The 20,561-nt window shown below is 39.4% G+C and overlaps 1 protein-coding gene across 2 annotated transcripts in view; it reads right to left on the reverse strand.

Annotated features, from left to right (window-relative positions):
• The window catches only part of CHM (CHM Rab escort protein), a 243,774-nt gene that overhangs the window by 129,279 nt on the left and 93,934 nt on the right, over positions 1–20,561 (reverse strand). For both annotated transcript variants that reach the window (XM_030209030.1, XM_030209031.1), the window contains exons 7-8: positions 17,918–18,038; positions 8,279–8,501 (exon numbers count right to left, since the gene is read on the reverse strand). In XM_030209030.1, the coding sequence (XP_030064890.1) occupies positions 8,279–8,501; positions 17,918–18,038 (344 nt within the window). The remainder of the gene's footprint in view (positions 1–8,278; positions 8,502–17,917; positions 18,039–20,561) is intronic.

The raw sequence follows: 20,561 nt of genomic DNA on the forward strand, positions 1-20,561 counted from the left end.
TACCGGGGAGCTGCAGAGTGAATGCACTTATAGGTCAATAAGAGGAGTTTGAACTGTATGCGGAAATGGATAGGAAGCCAGTGAAGTGACTTGAGGAGTGGGCTAATATGAGCATGATGACACTGGCAGAATATTAGTCATGCAGCAGAATTTTGAACAGATTGAAGAGGAGAGAGATGGCTAAGTGGGAGACCTGTGAGAAGCAAGTTGCAATAGTCTAAGCGAGAGGTGATAAGAGTGTGGATCAGGATTCTGGTAGTGTGCTCAGAAAGGAAAGGGCAAATTTTGCTGATATTATAGAGAAAGAAACGACAGGTTTTAGCAGTCTGTTGAATATGTGCAGAGAAGGAGAGGGAGGAGTCAAAGATGACCCCAAGATTACGAGCTGTGTACAGAAACATGTTACAGAGCAGGGGTTATATTTATGGATTCACCTCTGAAAAACTCCTGAAACACAAATAGTTAAATTACTGGTGTTCTTTGTACAGTGACATTTTTCATCTTATGCCACAAAAACATATGCGAGTTGGCCTGAGGAATACTCAGTTCTCTCCCATGAAGAATTACTCTTGTGCATCATTTTATGCATTAATACAAGTTTTACAATACAGGTAGATGCCTATATAATCAGCTGTAAAACCAACTGTTTTTTTTTTTTTTTTTGCAAACATCCTCTATTTTACAAAATCTTTTTCAGTATTAGCGCTATAAGCATAACATACATAGGAGCCCTTTTACTAAGCTGCGCTAAAATGTGGCCTGCACTATGACTACCATGTGGGTTTCCCCACACACTGAAGCCACTTTTAGCATAGCATAACAGAAAATTAGCAGTTAGTGTCTAAATGAAAACCAGCTATTTTGGAGGTATTCTCGGTTCCCGGGCCACATAAAACACAGTCCTACCTTTATGCAGAAACCCAGATGCTGATTTAATTCTGAACACAGACTTATCCGTGTTAGCTGGTGTCATATAAACCAGATAGTCCATTCCTAAGCCCGGACATGGCCTGGCACTGAATATCTGGGAATAATGTAGGTGGCAGCCAGCAAAATGCTCATTATTGTGGCTGAATATTTACCCGATATTTTTTTATTTCATTTCACTTACAATCACTAAAACAGAGAATACTTTCTAGTACTTGGCATATTAAATTGAAACTTCACTTCTGAAATAAAAATACTTTTCATGTGGTTTCTTTTTCTATTATGAAGAATTAGTAAAAACTGAAAATCCTTATTGTGGTAGCTTGTATTGGTTTTAAAAATAAAAGTTCTGGACCAGTCAGATATTAGTGCTGCACACCATTATGAAGGACAAGGGTTCCATTTTAGATTGGCTGGGGATGCACTGGAAACTGCACTCATAGGTAAGAGTAAAGAGGAGAAGGAAGAAAGAACCATTGTGTAACTAACATTTTGGGGTCCTTTTACTAAGCTGCGGTATGCACTAGCACATGAATAAAAGGGCTGAGGTATCCTGCAGTAATTTTGCAATCAGCATGCGCAAGTGCACACTACAAAATCATATTAATTTTTTTGCAGAGGAAGTGTACCTGGTGTACAGAAGGGTGTTTCTGCACTAATCAGTTAGTGTGTCTGCATTACTACATGCTAACTATTTAGTGCGTGAGCTCTTATCACCTACAAAATAGGTGGTGATAAGGGATCATACGCTAATCTTTGCTAGTGACCATGCACTAAATGGCAACTTTAGCCTATGGCCATTAATTCCGAAAATGAAAAATCAGCCATTTTCCAACTGCACTAAAAATGGCTTTAGCGCACGGGAAAGACACATGTAAGGGCATGCTAGGGCGAAGGTTAGTTTAAGGACTCCTTAGTATATGGATATAAGGCCCATGATTACAGGGTTCTGGAAGGCCTAATGGTCACTGTCATGAATGTAACAAAATAAGTTGAGAGAAAATATCAAATTGGGGGGGGGGGGGGGGGGGATGGGATGTCCTCAGGTAGCAGCACACGAAGGCTTATAGTGCCAGATCCAAGTTTTGGTTCTCACGGAGCAGGAATAGAAAGGAGCAGGAAGAGAATTCTGGGTCAAAAATGTTAATACTGCTTTTATTGCTAAAAATTATGAAGATTTATACAGTATATACAGAGAGATTCTAGAAGTAAAATTGTGCTTGAATGCCAAACCTCATTTTCAAGCTTGCTATCTGAAGGACTTTTCATATTGTCCATAAAACTGTATGAAGCTGTCTCACAAGAACAACACAGCATTTAATCTTTAGGTACTGCAGTACAACTAAAGCACCACTTTTGGAACAATTGAAACAACGTATCTGGTCAAAGCTATTGAAACACTGCCTCTTTTCTTCTTGTATCTGGTATTTCCATACTCTTGTTGTATTTATGCAGAATTCATTTGAAATGCAAGGATGTGACTTCCAAACGTCTTTGAATCAGTCACATAAATATGCATGCATGCCATTTATAACGGTAGCCTTGATGAGAACACACAGTGTAACTGACTGTTAGTGATGCTTAAGAAGTTTACATTAAAACAGAATGTAGAATGATGGTTAGAAATCACAGGACAGGTGACACTTTATTCTGATAACCCTTTGATAAAAGTTGAATAGTATGATATATTGGCAGCATGGGTGCTACTCTAGTATACAGACTGACACAATATTCTTGGGATCCTGTTCATCACCAGCAAGGCAATAAACTCCAAACATGTCACATTTGTGACTTTGCACATTATGTCAAGAGAATCAGAAAATTACACTCCACTGGTATACTAACGGCAGCCTTTAATACAAAGTTTAGTTTTATGGTAATACATATTCTTCCCAGCCTTTTTTCTGAGTATCACCAAAGTGTCTCATAATAGAACACTGAAGGAGAAACATATTTAAAGCTGTGGTTCTCAGGCCAGTTCTTGGGACCCACAAGAGCAGTCTGGTTTTCAAGATATACTGAAAACCACTGTGATTGAGCAATTCCTGAAGACTGGATTGAGACCTAAGGCAGGAGAGAAGGCAACTGCTTACCTGTAATAGGGATTCTCAACAGACAGCAGGAAAAATCAGACACTAGTGGATGACGTCTTCCCATCAACACAGCTCAAAAACAAATAGCCCTATCTTACAGCTGAAAAACAAAACTAAGAAAGCTTTCTAAGCATATATGGCAGTTTCCACATAGTTGCCATCTCACTGTGCCCCATAGTCTATTACAAAGCTTAGGAAGCAACTACCCAGGAACTGGGAAGGTTTATGGGCCTTATTTACACTACTGACTATGAAGAAACTCACATTACAGGTAAGCATCGGCACCTTCTCATTCGACATGCAGGATAAAATCAGCCATAGTAGTGGGGATTCGCATAGTGGAAGGCTGCTTTAAGTGTGAAGTGGTTCTGGATTGTGAGAAGCAACTCAAGCAAATGATTTTTGGGGAGCTGAATGTTAACTGAAGAAGTTCTATATAACTTACTTGTCCAAATCACTGTCTTTTCAGAATAAGTTGTCTAGAAAGTAATAAGATCTAAAGGTATGAATGTAAGACAGTGTTCCAAACCCTACAAATCAACAGAAAACGAGCAGAGATGGGCAGCCAACTGGAACCGATCATCTGTTAAGAGCAGTCTTGGTAGACTGCAACAGTATGTTATGCAGTCTGTGAATCAATTAGACAAAGTTAACTTGAGTACTAGAATTTCTAGCCAGTTTGGGACATAGCAAAAAGTTGATTTGCTAGACAATGTGTTTGTGCTGGTTTCAGGAAAGCTATCAGACATCCAACATTTGTTTCTACAGGATAGGCATGTTCAGGTTCATCACATTTGATATGGTTGCATTGCTCGCTATCCTCACAACAACTGTGAAGCTATCAGACATTCTTTTTCATCTCTAATTTTAAGAAAGTTTGTAGATCTAGCAAAAAGGGTGCTTGCGTTATGGAAATAAGTATTATATAATTATCAGCATTCTTTTATTTACTAAACATGGCTCAGAAACTACAATGTGCAGAAGTGTTAACAGCAGAATATACAACTTCACTGAAATCATCCAACTAGGAAGGGAAAGGTATTTTTTCCTGTCACTGTACAGACTGAAAGCAGAGAACATGTTCCTGCTACTTTACTTATAATCCAATAGCATAAACTTGGATTTCCGAAGTCAGAAACCTTGTTTCCTGTGATATCATCAAAAGTGGTGCGTGTCCATTTCTTGCCACACCACTGAAAGGGACAGGGCCCATTTCTGATGATGTGGCAAGAGGGTTTGGTTTGGAGTAGGAGTGAGGATGTAGTATAGGTAGGAGGAGTCACTACTGGGGGCTGGCAGTGAGTGGTAATTTGATGAAGACACACCCATTTACTCCTATGCAAGGGGTGGTATAGATGTCAATGAACTCAAAACTAACACTGACTGGCTGACATTTAATGGTATACCCTATATAGTACTTGCAGTTCTTCATGTGGGAAGCACTTCAAGGACACAGGCAGTCTTGGTGCCTCAATTCTTTCACTGCTGTGCTCCAATGAAGTGCAATATTGATGCGTCCCAGCCTCCACCTGGTGTTTAGCATCATTATCCCTCAGCGCTGAAATTCAGAATGAACCCTGTATCTTCTCCAGGTGGGACTCAGATGATAACTGTTCCTGATGGCCTTTATCATTAGTTGATTTCAAGTGTAAATGCTGCACTCTTGATGCCAATACATCCCAAGAGTCCAATGCAGTTCCAGGAGCCATGGAGATTGATGCTTCCAATGCCGAAGGACCAGACTTCTCAGCACCAAAAATGAGCACATACATAGGCATGGATTAACGAGACAAAGCCAATATGAATTTAGCCAAGGGAAATCTTGCCTCACCAATCTACTACATTTCTTTGAAATTGTGAATAAACATAAGGATAAAGGTGAGTCAGTCAATATTGCATATCTGGATTTTCAAAAGGCATTTCACAAAGTATCTCATGAATGACTCTTGAGGAAATTAGAAAGTCATGGGATAGGAGGTAGTATCCTATTGTGGATTAAGAACAGGTTAAGAGATAGAAAGTAGAGCAGGATTAAATGGTCAGAATTCTCAATGGAGAAGGGTAGACAGTGGGATTCCCCAGGGGTCTGTGCTAGGACCAATGTTTTTTTTACATATTTATTAGAAATGATCTAAAGATGGGAATAACTACTGAAGTAATTAAATTTGCCAATGACACAAAGTTATTCAAAGTTGTTAAATCACAAGAGGACCTTACGAGACTGGGCATCCAAATGGCAGATGGCATTTAATGTGAGCAAGTTCAGTGATGCATGTAGGAAACAGGAACCCAAACTATAGCTATGTGATGCCAGGTTCCACACTAGGAGTCACTGCCCAGGAAAAAGATCTAGGTGTCATTGCTGATGATACGTTAAAACCCTCTGCATAGTATGCTGTGATGGCTAAGAAAGCAAGTAGAATGTTAGGAACTATTATGAAAGGAAAGGAAAACAAAACTGAGAATATTATAATGCCTTTGTATTTCTCCATGGTGTGACTGCACCTTGAATACAGTATGAAGTTCTGGTTACCGCATCTCAAAAAAGATATAGCGGAATTAGAAAAGCTACAGAGAAGGGCGCCAAAAATGCTAAAGGGGATAGGATGACTTTCCTATGAGGAAAGGACAATTTAGATATCTTGTGGAGTTATTTTTGTATTCGTATCTTTGAAGAGCAAATGGTCTGTGGACATTGCAAAAGTCAAGTATTTGTTGAACAAGCAGCTCTTTTATAAGCAAGAAAATAAAAAAAATAAAAATCAAATATGATTTCTGGACCAATAGTTTAATAGTTTACAAGTTCCAGGGCAATATTATTGGATACTATATGCACATGGTGCAAGTTACAGATCACAGCAGAGGTCTAGAAATATAGCAGTGTTCATTTGACTTTGATTCCAGATTATATTGAACTCCATGATTTCCGATGAAAGCAGGTCTTTCCTGAATTGCAAAACAAAGGCCCCATAATCCTTCAGCACTTTTTCCATTTTGTTAACTCAGACTGGTTAACTTGTTTATTTATTTATTATGACATTCTATCCCGCAATTTCCCAAGAAAGCTCAGGTTCAATGCAGCTTACATAACAAATTAAAAAGAAACATTGATAATGAAGATTCTTCATTTTGGTTTGAGAATCTTGGTCTTACCTGTGCAATTTCAGATTTTCAAATTCTCCTTGAAGAGGGTATAGGAGCCATTCCTATTTGCTTATATAAAACAACATGAATCAATCTCTTCTTTGACAATAGCTTGGTGAAGGCCCTGAGCATGCTGAACTTTGCCCTTAATTCCAGGTTTATTTAATATGCTTTTCCTTCTTCATCTAAATTCCATCAGTGTGAAGGGATAAGATGTGTGCTTTCCATTCTATACTGAATGCATCCACAACCAAAACCTGCATGGTGCTGCAGATGACAGAACACAAAAACCCTGGGGGAAAACTTGTCTCGCTATTCTCCACTGGAGACTTTGGGGGAAACGTCTGTTGCTATTCTCTATTGGAGAGAGCAGAGGACTTAGTCAATTGTGACCAGTTATGTGCCATTTGATCCCACTGGAATGTTAGGTGTTCATGGAAGCTGACATATGTGAAGGCATACTTAAGGACTGATCTGTCATGTGATAGTCATTCAACCAAATTATCAAGCAGGTCCTGATTGAAGCGTCAAACTCTTTAAGGCGGACCTGCTCATGTGTTTCTTATTCTTCTGAACTGGAAAGTTGTTCCAAGAATTCTTCACTTTCTTCTTGGAGAAAGATGTGTGTGAAGGTTTTCAAGTTCTGAGAACACTGGTACATGAATGTGCTGCTGTTCTGTAGCTCAGCATGGCACCCTGGAACTCCTTCAATGCAAGATCCAATGTCTGAGCATCCTTGTTAGCTGAGATGTTCATACATTTTTCCCACTTCAGGGCAATTCTATACGACTAAAAAATGATGCAGGAATTGTACATCATCAAACCCCCAAACCTGATCCAGTTTCAGATCCATGTGAAAGATATCACATTTAACCACAATCTGTTTTTGTAACTCTTGCAGAAGTCTAAAAATTGTCACAACTGTAGACTCTCTTGGGCCACCAATATAATTGTTGGATCCCAAAGGTATCTGCCCTGGTCATCCTCAAAATCTCCAGGAGAGAAAATTCAAGGCAGCACAGAAGACCAAAAGTGATTGAGGGGCCAAGTTTTCTGAGCTTTTACAAAGCAGATCTTATTCATTCTGTCCGATGATGCCAACCAATAGGGTATCTGATGACATCCTGCTTGTTGACAGAATATGCTTGTACTCTCCTCCCTACTCCTCTTCATCACCTAACCACCTCTAGATACACACCCCAGGATGCTGGTGAACAAAAGCAGCAGAATATCAAACATTATCACAATAGTCAGTAATTCAAACTATGATTGCTGTCATAGCATCCAGTCAGTTTCTGGATAATCCTTTGATGGTCATCATAAAAACATGGTAATTTATGTTAAAGCAACTTAAGTACTGGTGCCAGCAGGGTTCCCACGCCTGTTGGGCAACATTTTACAGGACCAGGACACTGGACCAGTGACTTCACAGTGAGAATCCTCAAAGGTAACTTTAAAACCTTACAAGAACGTAAGACCTTTGAAGTCAGAATGATTGAATATTTTAACACCCAACAGAAAGGACTTAACAAGGATCTGGGGTTCCTAGCCCGTTATAAACCATAAAGCTGTATGTCTCTGTTGATCACCCTCCCCTCACCTATCCACACCCACCCTGTTAGAATATCAATGATATGCTTTGATGTCCCCATGCACACTTCCTACCCACCCCCATCCTTCCACCCTGTCAGACTGTCATAGTAATGCTTGAATGTTATCACTTATATACACTGTCAGCTAGCACATTTGCTTATTTCCGATCTGACGAAGAAGGGCAACCTTCGAAAGCTAATCAAGAAATGTATTAAGTTATGTCCAATAAAAAAGGTATCATCTTATTTTCTTTTCCATGTTTTATTTTGTTTGATTTCTATTGATAACCTGTTAAAGCAACTGAAATGAATGTCTTTAAACAAAAACACAGACATTTCCTTATCATCAAAACTTTTAGAAAATAACTTCCATCTTTGAACACAGGACAAAACAAAATTCAAACTAGTAAAACCAATGCTCTACATCCCATTTAAAGAGGTCACACAAAAGCATTTTTTTTTAAACTTTTGAACATGTATATTTATAAACAAATTTATAAAGAAAAACCAGACTATTCTTACCTACAGAAACACTGTGGAATTTCTCCCAGACCATACAAGGGAAATAAGAATGGAGTGTTTCCATAGCGACCAAGACTCTGAAGGAAATGTTGAGTTGCTCTGAGACCATCTATGGTGCTGGCAGTCTCTGAGACCATCGCAATTGCATGCAAAATAAAGTGCTGAAGAGAGGGTGTTAACTTTTTGGTTTTTAAATATTCTGAAAATGCACAGTCTTTGTAATCTGTAAATAAGCAAAATACAGATTTAAACTACAATTCAGATAAAGGAATAAAGAGGGGAAAAGGCAAAATGCAGTTAATTTTTTTTTTCTTTTTTGCAAAATGAATTGATATCACCATTACCATGGGAAATAGTGAACGTTCAGCATGATATCAGAAGGTACAGAAAGGGCATGGAATATGAAAGTTATCCGTTAGAGTCTACTTCCAACTACCTTATAGGTTGTATGCACTAAAGTGAGACGTGACTTTACAAAAGTGGACAATGAACAAAAATAATGCAAAATACCTAGAAACATGGAAATTTGCCAAAGACGTGTTTTGTTCTATTTTTAGCAGTAAGAGTACTTCATGTTAGTAAACTTCCTCATGAATTCAATTTAACACAACAGTTTATTTGAATTATGCATTAATGAGCTGCTGTGATGCAAAATCAAGCAATGTAGCTCATTAATGAAAATATGCACAAACAAGCATGCCAAAAAGGTTTGGCAAGACCATTTGCACAGAAAACATAGCTATAACTCAAGATCTATTTTTTCAAGGAATTAGAATTTCACATGCAAAAAGTCAAAATGATTACTTTTGTAGAGATGTGCAAAAAACATTAACAAAATGTTTTTAAACTACAAGTCAACAAAGTATGCTTCATTACACATGCTCGTTCACTGAAAAGAAGCAATTTGCTCATTTTAAAAAGTAATTAGAATTACTGAATGAAAACATAAAAGACTAGCTGATAAACACTCAGGTATGTATTGTGTAATTACGCTGTACATCTTTTTTGGGGGCTATCAGCTTCCTTCTGCCCTTTGAATTAATATCTGCCCTGAATGTAGTACTATAAACCTCAACACATAGCAGGGCCAGCTTAACCAATAGGCAGACTAGATGGTTGTCTTGGGTAGCAACTTCTGGGAACAACAAAAGTATCTATAATCAAAGCAGAATAGCTCTGACAGACCCCCTCCCCCCCCAAAAAAAAGAACCTTTAGTGCATAGAAGGGTGGGTAATCTTTGAATAGCCCATTTTACCCAGGTCAATGGATTTTGAAAACTGTTCTCATCATGTTTGAAAGTAGGCAGGTGTGTATATTTGTATTTACATACGTAACTGTATACAAAGATAGACATACAAATATATATTACACAAAACAAAATATACATTTTTACAGGCTTGTTCTGGGAGAGGTGGTGTTCGGGTGATCATGATTGTTAATTTATCAAAATCCTAGGGAGAGAGGAAGATTGAAGGTTAGGCTAAGATGGCTAATAACCTTGCACTGGCTCTCATTTATTTTCTTCCCTTTCCCTCCAGTTCATTCATTGCAGTGACAGTCTAGTGGTTCAGAGGGACAGGCTGCTTTTCTCTCTGATACACAAGACAAGAGCGCTCTGGAATTAGCCAAATGTCCTGCTGCATGATGGCTATGAGGCTTATTTTCGAAAGAGAAAAACACCCAAATTCCGACCTAAATCGGGAGATGGACGTCTTTCTCTTGTGGGTGCCCAAATCGGTATAATTGAAAGCCGATTTTGGGCGTTTCCAACTGAACTCCATCGCGGGAACGCATAAAGTTGACGGGGGCGTGTCGGAGGCGTGGTGAAGGCGGGACTGAGGCGTGGTTATCGGCTGAGCAGAGATGTGCGTGCTCGGCCGATAATGGAAAAAAGAAAGGCGTTTTCAGAGAGAATTTAGGTCACTTTTGTTGGACCCGTTTTTTTCATGAACAGGTCCCAAAAAAGTGACCTAAATGACCAGATGACCACCGGAGGGAACCGGGGATGACCTCCCCTAACTCCCCCAGTGGTCACTAACCCCCTCCCACCAAAAAAAAAAACGAATGTTAAACACTTTTTTCCCAACTTGTAAGCCAGCCTCAAATGTCATCCCCAGCTCCATGACAGCAGTATGCAGGTCCCCGAAGTAATTTTAGTTTAGTTAGTGCTGTGCGGGACCCATGCAGAGAGGAAAAATCGGAAGAAAAAAAAAAAAACAAGCAAGTGCAGTCAGGGACGTCTAAATTACCAGGATAGTAAAAGGGGGAATCGAACCAGCAACCTTCTGATTACAAGCTCAGTGCTCTAGCCAGTGAACCACATTATTCAGGTGCTTAGATGTCCTTCCCTTTCCATTAAGTCCCTCCAAGTTTCTGTCAGCCAATCACCGCTGTTTAGCTGACACAGATGTCAGCTAAATGAGCTGTGATTGGCTGACAGAAACTTGGAGGGGCTTAATGGAAAGGGAAGGACGTCTAATCAGTGGTGCACTGGCTAGAGCACTGAGCTTGTAATCAAAAGGTTGCTGGTTCAATTCCCCCTTTTACTATCTTTTAATTTGGACGTCCCTGACTGCACTTGCTTGTTTTTTTTCCTTCCGATTTTTCCTCTATGCATGGGTCCCGCGCAGCACCAACTAAAGTAAAATTGCTCTGGGGACCTGCATACTACTGTCATGGAGCTAGGTATGATATTTGAGGCTGGCATAGAGGCATCTCAGGGGGACCAGTGCACTACGAATGCTGGCCCCTCCCACGACCAAATGCCTTGGATTTGGTCGTTTTTGAGCTGGGACGCTTCGGTTTCGATTATCGCTAAAAAACAAAAACGCCCAGCTCAAAAAACACCCTAATCCAATGTATTTTCAAAAAAAAAGATGGACGTCCATTTTTTTCGAAAATACAGTTCGGCCCGCCACTTCACGGACCCGTTCTCGGAGATGGACGTTTTTACAAATGGGCGTTCGCGTTCGATTATGCCCCTCCAAGTCTCTCTCCCTACAAATGGGCCAAGCAGCAAGAACCAGATAAGGGAGCTGGAGCCAGGTTTTTGTATATTAGTGCACACTATTGACACTGAACTTACGGAATGCAACAGCTTCAATTACTGGGAGAGGGGGAAGAACAATAAATGAAACTTGCTATGATGAACTGACTGCAAAGTCAGCTAAGAAGGGAGAAAGAAATGACAGGAACCAGCAGGGGGTGGTAAAAGAAGAGATACTAGAGATAGATACTAACAGATTTTCTATCTTAAAACAGCAATAGTTCCCTTGCTAGAAGGCATGACTGTGAATGCTTTTGCCCCACAGGAAATGCTCAAAAGCATCAAAATAGATGACAGCAAAAAAAAAAAAAAAAAAGAATAAATTGACCCAGTCAGCCTGATCAGTTAAGCCTGCCTGAACTGCTAAGGATATATCCTAGCTGTCAGCTATAGAGCATGACTGCATGCAAATAAACTGTTTCTTATCCAAAAAACCAGAAAAATCTCAAGGACTCTTGATATCCTATTCAATCCCTGAAAACGCCTGTTCTTATTTCTGGTGTTCCTGTATCTTCTTGCTGAACCGTAAAAATTTTGGGTGTCTTATTTGACCAACCTTTTAGTTTCCAACCTTGAGAACCCTCCGTTAGCTGCCTATAGAGGCCCGAGCAAGATTCAAACTTTACACCATGATCTTTGGGATAACACATGGTGTAGCTCCCCTACTTTTTATGTTGTTGGTGTTCCTTCTATTTAACTATGTGTCTGAAAAATTTATTAAAACTTTAAACTTATAAATGAATTCATAGTCTCTTATTCTCATACCAAGCGGCCTTAATTTGAAATTCACTACCAGCGGATGTTAATTTAAAAGCAAACTATGAGATTTAGGAGGTCTTTTACTAAGGTGCGCTAATGTTTTTAGCTCATGCCAAAAATCAGCTGGTGCTAAACCTGAGATGCCCATCATATTCATATAAGCTAAAAATGCTAGCACACCTTAGTAAAAGGCCCCCTTAGGAAGAAAAAAAAAACATATTTGTGTCACAAAAATCTTAAGGAATAATCTTAACATGTTTTCACTATTGAAACTGTACCCCTCCCAGAAACTTTCTGGTCAACTTTTTTGTGATCTGCATTGAACCACCAAGGAATCCTGTGGAATATAAATGTAATTTCACCTTCAATTCAATTTACATCTCATACCATTAAATATTGTTCTTTTTAAAATCTAAGATGATTTCTCAGTTTGTCACCTATTCATGAAGTTAGCTCTTCAGATTCTCATACACTCATGTGTCATCTCAGATTTAGATTACTACAATAGCCTTTTATATTGAGCCCAGGTCACTGATATTTGACAACTTCAATGCACCCAATATGACATCTAAACTCATAATAGGTTCATGCAAATACAACCATGAAACCCCTCTTCAGCCTTCTTCTGCACAAGGTACAGTGGCTGCTAATCCTCCATAGACTGACTTACAAAAAGTTGACAACTGTACATAAAGTCTATTAATCTGGATTTCCACCTTACCTCTCCTGACTTTTAATTCCCTATATTCCTTGCTAAACGTTTCTGTCCTCCCAGCCAAATTCTTTGATTATTCTCTCTTTTCAATAACTCTGCAATGACTTTTCAATACTGGATTTTTAACATTATAGGTCCCACTTTGTGGAATGTTCTCTACACTAATTTATGGATGGAATGATCTTTTGAAAAATGCTTTCTTCCCTCACTAGGTCTCTCTGGAGAGGAAATTTTGGAAATGCAATTATCGTCTCAATATGCATTATGTGCTTTATGCCGTAGCTTTTATCTCTTATTTCCTATTTTAAATAGAGTTCCCTCATCTCTTCTCTACAGTTTTGTTCTAGGATATATAATTTTTAAATCTATTGTAAAATCCATTGAGAATTTTTACTTGCAAGCAGTATATCAAACTTTTAATAAATTTGAAACTTAATCTTCCTATTTCTGCACCCCTCCATGCCCATGTTTATCCACAAAGTTTGTAATAATTCAAATAGAAACTAACAAAGCCACGGTGACTACCCAATAGCATAGTCATCTATTCTCACGCATGGAAACTGAAAAACAGATTAGCTAACAGCATGAGTGTTTTGAGGTTTTTTTTTTTTTTTTGGATGGTACACTAAATACAGTAAATTGAGAATTTTCAATTCTTTTTATCTTGATTCCACCAGCTGACTTGCAAGGGCATACAAGTAAACTTACATATGGGGGAGGGTGCGCATCAGTGCGGAGGTAAGTAGGAGAGACAGCACACTGCAGGTGAGGATGTCAAAGAGGGGCCAATGCAAAAAGGCTTGAGGTAGAGCCACGTGTGGATGTCTGAACGCTTGGCTTCTACGACAAGCCTAATACTGAAAATTAAATGTATTCTAATTTTATGCATGGAAAACCTGAAGGTGATGGTGTGGGGGTAGGGGGGGGAGCATGCCGGATGAATGCGCTGAAAGGTTTCACAATAAGTGTGGGTTCTTGTGCACATGTCCAAAAGAAAACAGAAGTGCCAGCCCAGATCGACCCCTGTTCTTCTGTGCCTAAATATAAGCGCCACAAAAATGTATGTGCAAGCAATTTTTGAAAGGCTCATATTTAGATGAAGATGATCAGGCACCGCTGGTTTTGTTCAGACACGAGCACATGTCTGTAACCTCCTGTCTGTATAACCTCTAATATTTCTCTCATATATTGGCACCAAAGTATTTTTCTATATGTATGACTATGGTTCTGTGAAGTGCATTGCAGAATATTTTAGCTATAAGGTTCAATATTTCCTTTTGAAGAAAAGGGGAAAAAAGCCTCAGCAAAAAGCCCAACCAACCATCCAAAAACAACACTGAAAAACAATGTGGGTGGAAAGAAATCAACGGGCTGTTTAACCTTCACGGGCTCCAACCCCCCCCCCCCCCCCTTCTAACTCCAAAACTGTAGTGTAAAAATGCTGACTTCACAGAAGTGACTTCAAGTGGATCCCCAAACATGGAAACAATTTTTACTTAATTATCAAGTAGAACAGGTAATGTGCAAGTGGTCAGTCCATCACACTTATTTGGCCAGAGTTTCGCAAACAGCTGGCTTGGTGATCCCATTATACTAAGGCTAAATGTGTCTCATATCAATGGTCCTCTATGCCTTGAGACAGCTGATTGCGAAACCCTGGCCAAAAGGAATTATTCAACCTTATAGCTAAAATATTCTGCAATGCACTTCACAGAACCATAGTCATACATATAGAAAAATACTTTGGTGCCAATATATGAGAGAAATATTAGAGGTTATAAAGTAGTGATACTCTCTCAAATCCTTTTTTGTGATATACATGTAACCTCCTGTCTGCCTTTGAACTTTGCAGGGGCTTCCTTCAGGTTGCAAAAGGAGACAAAACCAGCAGTTAAATCTCAAAAACTGGAATGAAATCCTCTCCACAAACGACTGTTTGCAGCCCTGGTCCTGGCAAAAAAATTCTCATGGCAATCACAAGTCAAAAGCCTGTTACCTCTCTGCATTGCCGTGGAATTTTCAAAGGCCTCATCAGCATTCACTTTAATGTAATGTGCAGCCATGTACTTGTTCTGCAGGAGCTAACACTCACACTCAATTCCTCTCTGCATTGCTTGGCACATACAACCCTCAGTAACTATGTGGTTAGGCCCATGGTAACTTTCAGCATTGGTCCTTGAGTGCATAGTTGCATTAGAGCAGAAAAAAGACTGTGTATTTAAAACCAACTATCATCTCCATCAAGTTAATGTCTTTTGAGATATATTTAATATGTGCATAGTAAGGCCTTCCTGCATTGCCATGGTTTAAGACACATTTCATTCAAGCAATGGTGCTAGTTGAGGAGGGTCCATCTGTCTATCCATACACATATGTTTGTTTACATTTGCACAATAAGCAAAAGCGAACCCGTGCATGGTAGAAGCCAACCGAATTTCAATTTTGGATTCAGGATCCAAAATGGCTGGAAATTTGGGTTCAAGTTTCAGCCAAAAATGCCAGTGCATTTTTGGCTGAAACTGACACTTTCGCCCCCCCCCCCCCCCACCTCGTGATCACTCTCAGCCCCTCATCCTCAGTAGAAGATGGGCCCACCAGTGGCAGCTCCCTTCTCCCTAGCCCCCTGCTCCTCGTCGAGCAAACCTTTTCATTGGTGGGTACGGGGCACTCGTTCCTGCATATACCTGGCTCAGAAAATGGCTTCCGGGACTTCCTGTGGCAGTCTCACGAGACTGCTGTGGGAAGTCCTGGCAACCATCTTGAAAATGGAACCATCATGAGCAAGAGTGATCCTCACTTTCTCTTGTCCATGCCAATTCAAATCTCAATAGGGCTGCCAAGACTGCTGCTGGAAGTCTCAGAATCCATTTTCTGAGCCAGGCATGCACAGGAGCAGGAGCAACTGGGGATGCTTCTGCACCCACTATCCACCAAAGTAGGCCCAGGAAGGTGCTGTCGCAGGGGGAAGGGAAGGGCTCAGGAGGTGAAAGCTGCTGCCAGGTCAGGGGGCAGTTTCATTTTCAGCTTCAGTTTCTGCTGAAACTTGAGTAGCCAATTTTTGTCGCAGATTCAGTTTCCGCAGAAACTGAACAGCCTGGTTTCAGTCGGGCTCTAGTGCATTCTGATAAAAGCAGGGAGAGTCAGGCCCCGCCACTGTAAGAAGTACAGGCAAACTGAATAAGCTGCCTCTGCAGATGGTGGGCAGGTTTAAATAGTATAAGGAGATAGGGAGATGGGAACAAGGAGGAGAGAGTATGGGGATGAGTGGAAGGAAGGAGAGAGTGCAGAAGCGAGACGGAAGGGAGGCAGAATGCCTATATGACAAGAATGATAGAGGCAGGTGGCATCTTATGCACTAACCAATTTACTGAGGAACTTTTGAGGACCAGAGTCCATTTGGCAGCTGCATGAAGATCAGGCAGTGAGTAAATATATATGAAGATGAATGGGAGAGGGGGTGGGATACAGAGTAAAGAGAAAGTATTGGAATATACAGGGCAGGGTGTGGAAAGGGAAAGATAGAAGGGAAGGGAAATGGGACTTGATATACCGCCTTTCTGAGTTTTTGCAACTACATTCAAAGCGGTTTACATATATTCAGGTACTTATTTTGTACCAGGGGCAATGGAGGGTTAAGTGGCTTGCCCAGAGTCACAAGGAGCTGCAGTGGGAATCGTGAACTCAGTTCCCCAGGATGAAAGTCCACTGCACTAACCACTAGGCTACTCCTCCATAGGTCAGTTTACTGACAGCTGTGGTGGGTGAGAGAGAACAAAAACAAGATGATCTCAGAGTAACTACATCCATTCACACCTGTAGTGTGCTATGGATCCACTCAGGACTAGGGTAAGGGTGTCAAGTTTTTTTGGTTTTTTTTTAAAGTTCTAATTCAGCAGTTTCATGCTGGAGTCTCCCTTTGAAGTTCCTTTCTAGGAATATGGAACCCACACATCTATACTCTCAAGACAGACATACATGATACCAATGACACACGTGCCTCATAGAGCCATACCCAACCCCACAGTAATTTATTTATTTGTACTTATTTGTAACATTTATACCCCGCGCTTTCCCACTCTTTAGCAGGTTCAATGTGGCTTACAAATCCTACAGTTTAAACACAGTAGCATAACATGGATGCAGCTGTGATACAGTAAGTAAAGAGGAGGTCGTTTAAATAGTAATACAGATTAAACTAAGTAATATAAAATGCATGTAGATGTAATATAGTAAAATTGAAAGTGATCGTAAGATGAGGATAGGTGAGATGGGCAAGAAAGGAGGATGGCAGAGGTAGGGAATGGGAGATGGGTGTGTACTGGGGTTAGCGTATTATTTTTAATGGGAGAGTAAAAGGGAGGAAAGAAGAGGGATGCACTAGAATGGATAAGGAGGTGTAGGAAGAGGAGTGTACTAGAAGAAAAATATGGGACAAATTCCAGATATAGTCTTCGTAGTCTAGTCTAGGTAGTACAGATGGACTCGCAGATTAAGTCAAGTCAGACACAATTACCTATTTCTTCCCAAGTTCTCCACACAGACATACACAAGTTTACAAATGAAGAAGGGGAAACATGCCATTTTTTTACACTGTAAGTGTGCACTTTTCAACTTTTTTTCTTTTTACACACATGCTATAGTTTCTTGTACAATCAAACATATTATCCCAGAGAATACACACTCAATACTCGTGATTAGGATTCAATTGTAAATAAATGGTACACACTGCAGTAAACTAAAGTATAAAATACTGATATTTCAATAGGTTTGTACGCAACCTAAACAGTGGATGTCATCATTAGCATCATGTATGAACATACAAAAAAATAGAAAATTATATATGTTAAGCACAGAATAATAGAAAATAACCACAACTATCACTGTATATAATTTGCAGACTAATAAAAGGGGAGAAAAATCTAAGTTAAAACAAAAATGTCCGGCTCTACTGCTTCAACACACGGACACCAAGAAAAGAACCATATGCACAAAAGATATATCTGACAAGGCTTCTGTTTGAATCACATCATAAAGGTAACTGTGGAAGCAACACACCCTCTAGTATTAGAAATATACACACAAAGTACATAATATTGAAAGAGAAAACAAATTCTGTACCTTGGTATTCTTCAGCCTTCTGCTCATAATCCAGACAAAAAGTAAGAAATTTCATTAACATTCTCTTTTCTACCATCGTGAGTTGTTTGCTGGCAAAGACATCTGCCCTGGAACAAGGTACCTAGAAAACACCAACATTTCTTACTTTTGAAAGGAAGTTCACAATGTATTTCCTAAATTGATAAAGTTATCATTTTAACTGTGTTGAAAACACATTTATTTTCTCATGTCCTGTACAAAAACAAATATAAAGCAAGAACGTTCTCCTAAATCCAGGTCACACACCACATTGATCTTTGCTTATACATTTCAGAATGTCTATGAACATAAAGCAGGTTGGGATTTAACTTTTTCAGCGACTTAAGCACACAGAATTCTCTCTGGCTGTAAAGTTGTTTCAACGGCCACTTTTCGTGGGGTACTGAAGTGGTATTACAGCAAGGCAAATTACAATTAAAATTATAGGAACTCAGATTCAAACTGTTCAGAGAGTTCAATGTATGTAACTGTAACAATTTAACTCTTTTATTGAAGCACTTATCAACTGCAGGGACTTTCAGTGGAAGGCTAGTCAAATGACTGTGTATTTGAATAATTGTGTCAAGTCATTCTTAGTAACACAGAGGTACCCTAGTTCACAACATGGCAAGTCTGGAAATGGATTCCTCAATTCTGAAATTAAGACACTAAATATAAGAAAGATGTAATGACAGCAGCATGGCATATGTGCATGTTTTACTATTCATTTGGTTTCCACATACCGCCTTTAATAGCAAAGCACAGCAAAGTGCTATATGTTAAAAATAAACAAAGTAGGTAAAAACAGAAGAAAAGAGAAAGCTATGTAAGGAGAGAAGGAAAGAATCAGGAAAAAGAACATCTGCCCATCAGTGGGTGAGGAAAGGGGAAAAGGAGCAGGGTACTGTAGCTGATAATAGGCAACCAGAGATAGATATGTATTATAAGTAAGAGTGAATAGCCAAGTTTTTACAGCTTTCTTAAAACCCTTGAAGGAGATTTCTGTATGTTGTTTTTTTTTTTGTTTTTTTTTTTTTGGGGGGGGGGGGGGGGGAAGGGAGCGGACAGAGATTCTAAAGGGAATGTCCTAAATAACAAAATGCAGATTCCTCAGTGACATCATGCCATATAGTTAAAGGTTAGGCTGACAGGATCTAAGTGTACAAGCAGAGTATAAGGAAAAAGAAGATCTGCTAAATTCAAAGGAGAGCAAGTTAAATAGGCATTGAAGGCTAGCAATAAAACCTTACATTACCACATTTCACAAATAGTGTGTCACAGGCAATGTTGAAGAAGAGTGGGAAATGGACCAATGACTCCAGGAGAATGGGAGTTAAATTTAAAGAACCACTTTATTGAATGACTCAATGGGAGACTAATGGAGCACTTTCAATTTTTCTATTGATACAACTACGATGTTCTATCAGTCTTGTTTTTATTGCTCTAACGGTCTTTCCAATGTATAGCTTGAGGCACGGGCATTGTATAATATAAATAACGCATGCAGTATTGCAATCTGAAGTATGACGTAAATGGAAGGTCTGAAGGGTTGTGGGATGCAAAAATACAGACGTATCCATAGAGTGTTTGCATACACTACATTTACCACAGGGACGGTGACCATAATGAATTAGAGGTTCTCTCCTTTCTGGCAAGCAGGATGGTATAAGATGTTCTTTAAGATTTCTATTTCTTGAATAGGCCACAACTAAATTTTTGTCTTTAAAACAGTCTAAATTATCTAAAATATGCCAATTCCGTCTTATTGATCTCTGTATATCTTTTGCCAAATGGGAATACCGTAAAGTGCATACAATGTCTGGTTTTTCTCTGTGCGTGGTGGATTGTAGTAGAGCAGACCTATCTTTTGAGAGAGCTTTAGTATATCCGTCCTTGATACATTTTTCAGGATAACCCCTATTGGAGAATCTTTTGCTTAATTGTTCTGCCTGCGTGTTGAAGTCTTCAAAACTTGAGCAAATCCTGCGTAATCTCAAAAATTGGCTGAGTGGTAGGTTTTGCTTCAAAGATGGGTTATGATAACTAGTGTAGTGCAAAAAGACATTTCTATCGGTGGGTTTCCTGTAAACGGATGTCTGAAAAAAATATGTGCCTTTTGAGATATTGAGATCTAAGAAGTGGACTTGTCCTTCATTATACTCCATTTTGAATTTGAGATTAGGGTCTCGTGAGTTGAGCCAAGTGTAGAATTGTTGCAAAGATTCTATACTCCCTTGCCACAGGATGAAGATGTCATCGATATATCTTTTATATATTTTAATATGTTCTGAGAAGCGACATGCAGTGAGATGTTGTTTTTCAAAGTCTCCTACATACAGATTGGCCAAATCGGGAGCCATGGAGGACCCCATGGCAGTCCCTTTAACTTGTTGATAAAAAGTATTCTGAAATGAAAAATAATTTTTGGTAAGTGCTAAAGTTGCACATGTTAGAATGAGGTGATTTGGAATCCTTTTGTGAGTAGTTCTTTTAAGGAGAGTTGATTCTATAATTTGTAATGCTTCTATCTGAGGTATATTCGTGTACAGTGATTCAATATCCAACGTGGCCATAATTGTGTCTGTCAAAGTACCTTCATAATTTTCTAGTATATTAATCATGTCAG

Source organism: Microcaecilia unicolor, chromosome 7 (genome assembly GCF_901765095.1).
Source record: "Microcaecilia unicolor chromosome 7, aMicUni1.1, whole genome shotgun sequence".
In the NCBI taxonomy this organism is placed as follows: Eukaryota; Metazoa; Chordata; class Amphibia; order Gymnophiona; family Siphonopidae; genus Microcaecilia; species Microcaecilia unicolor.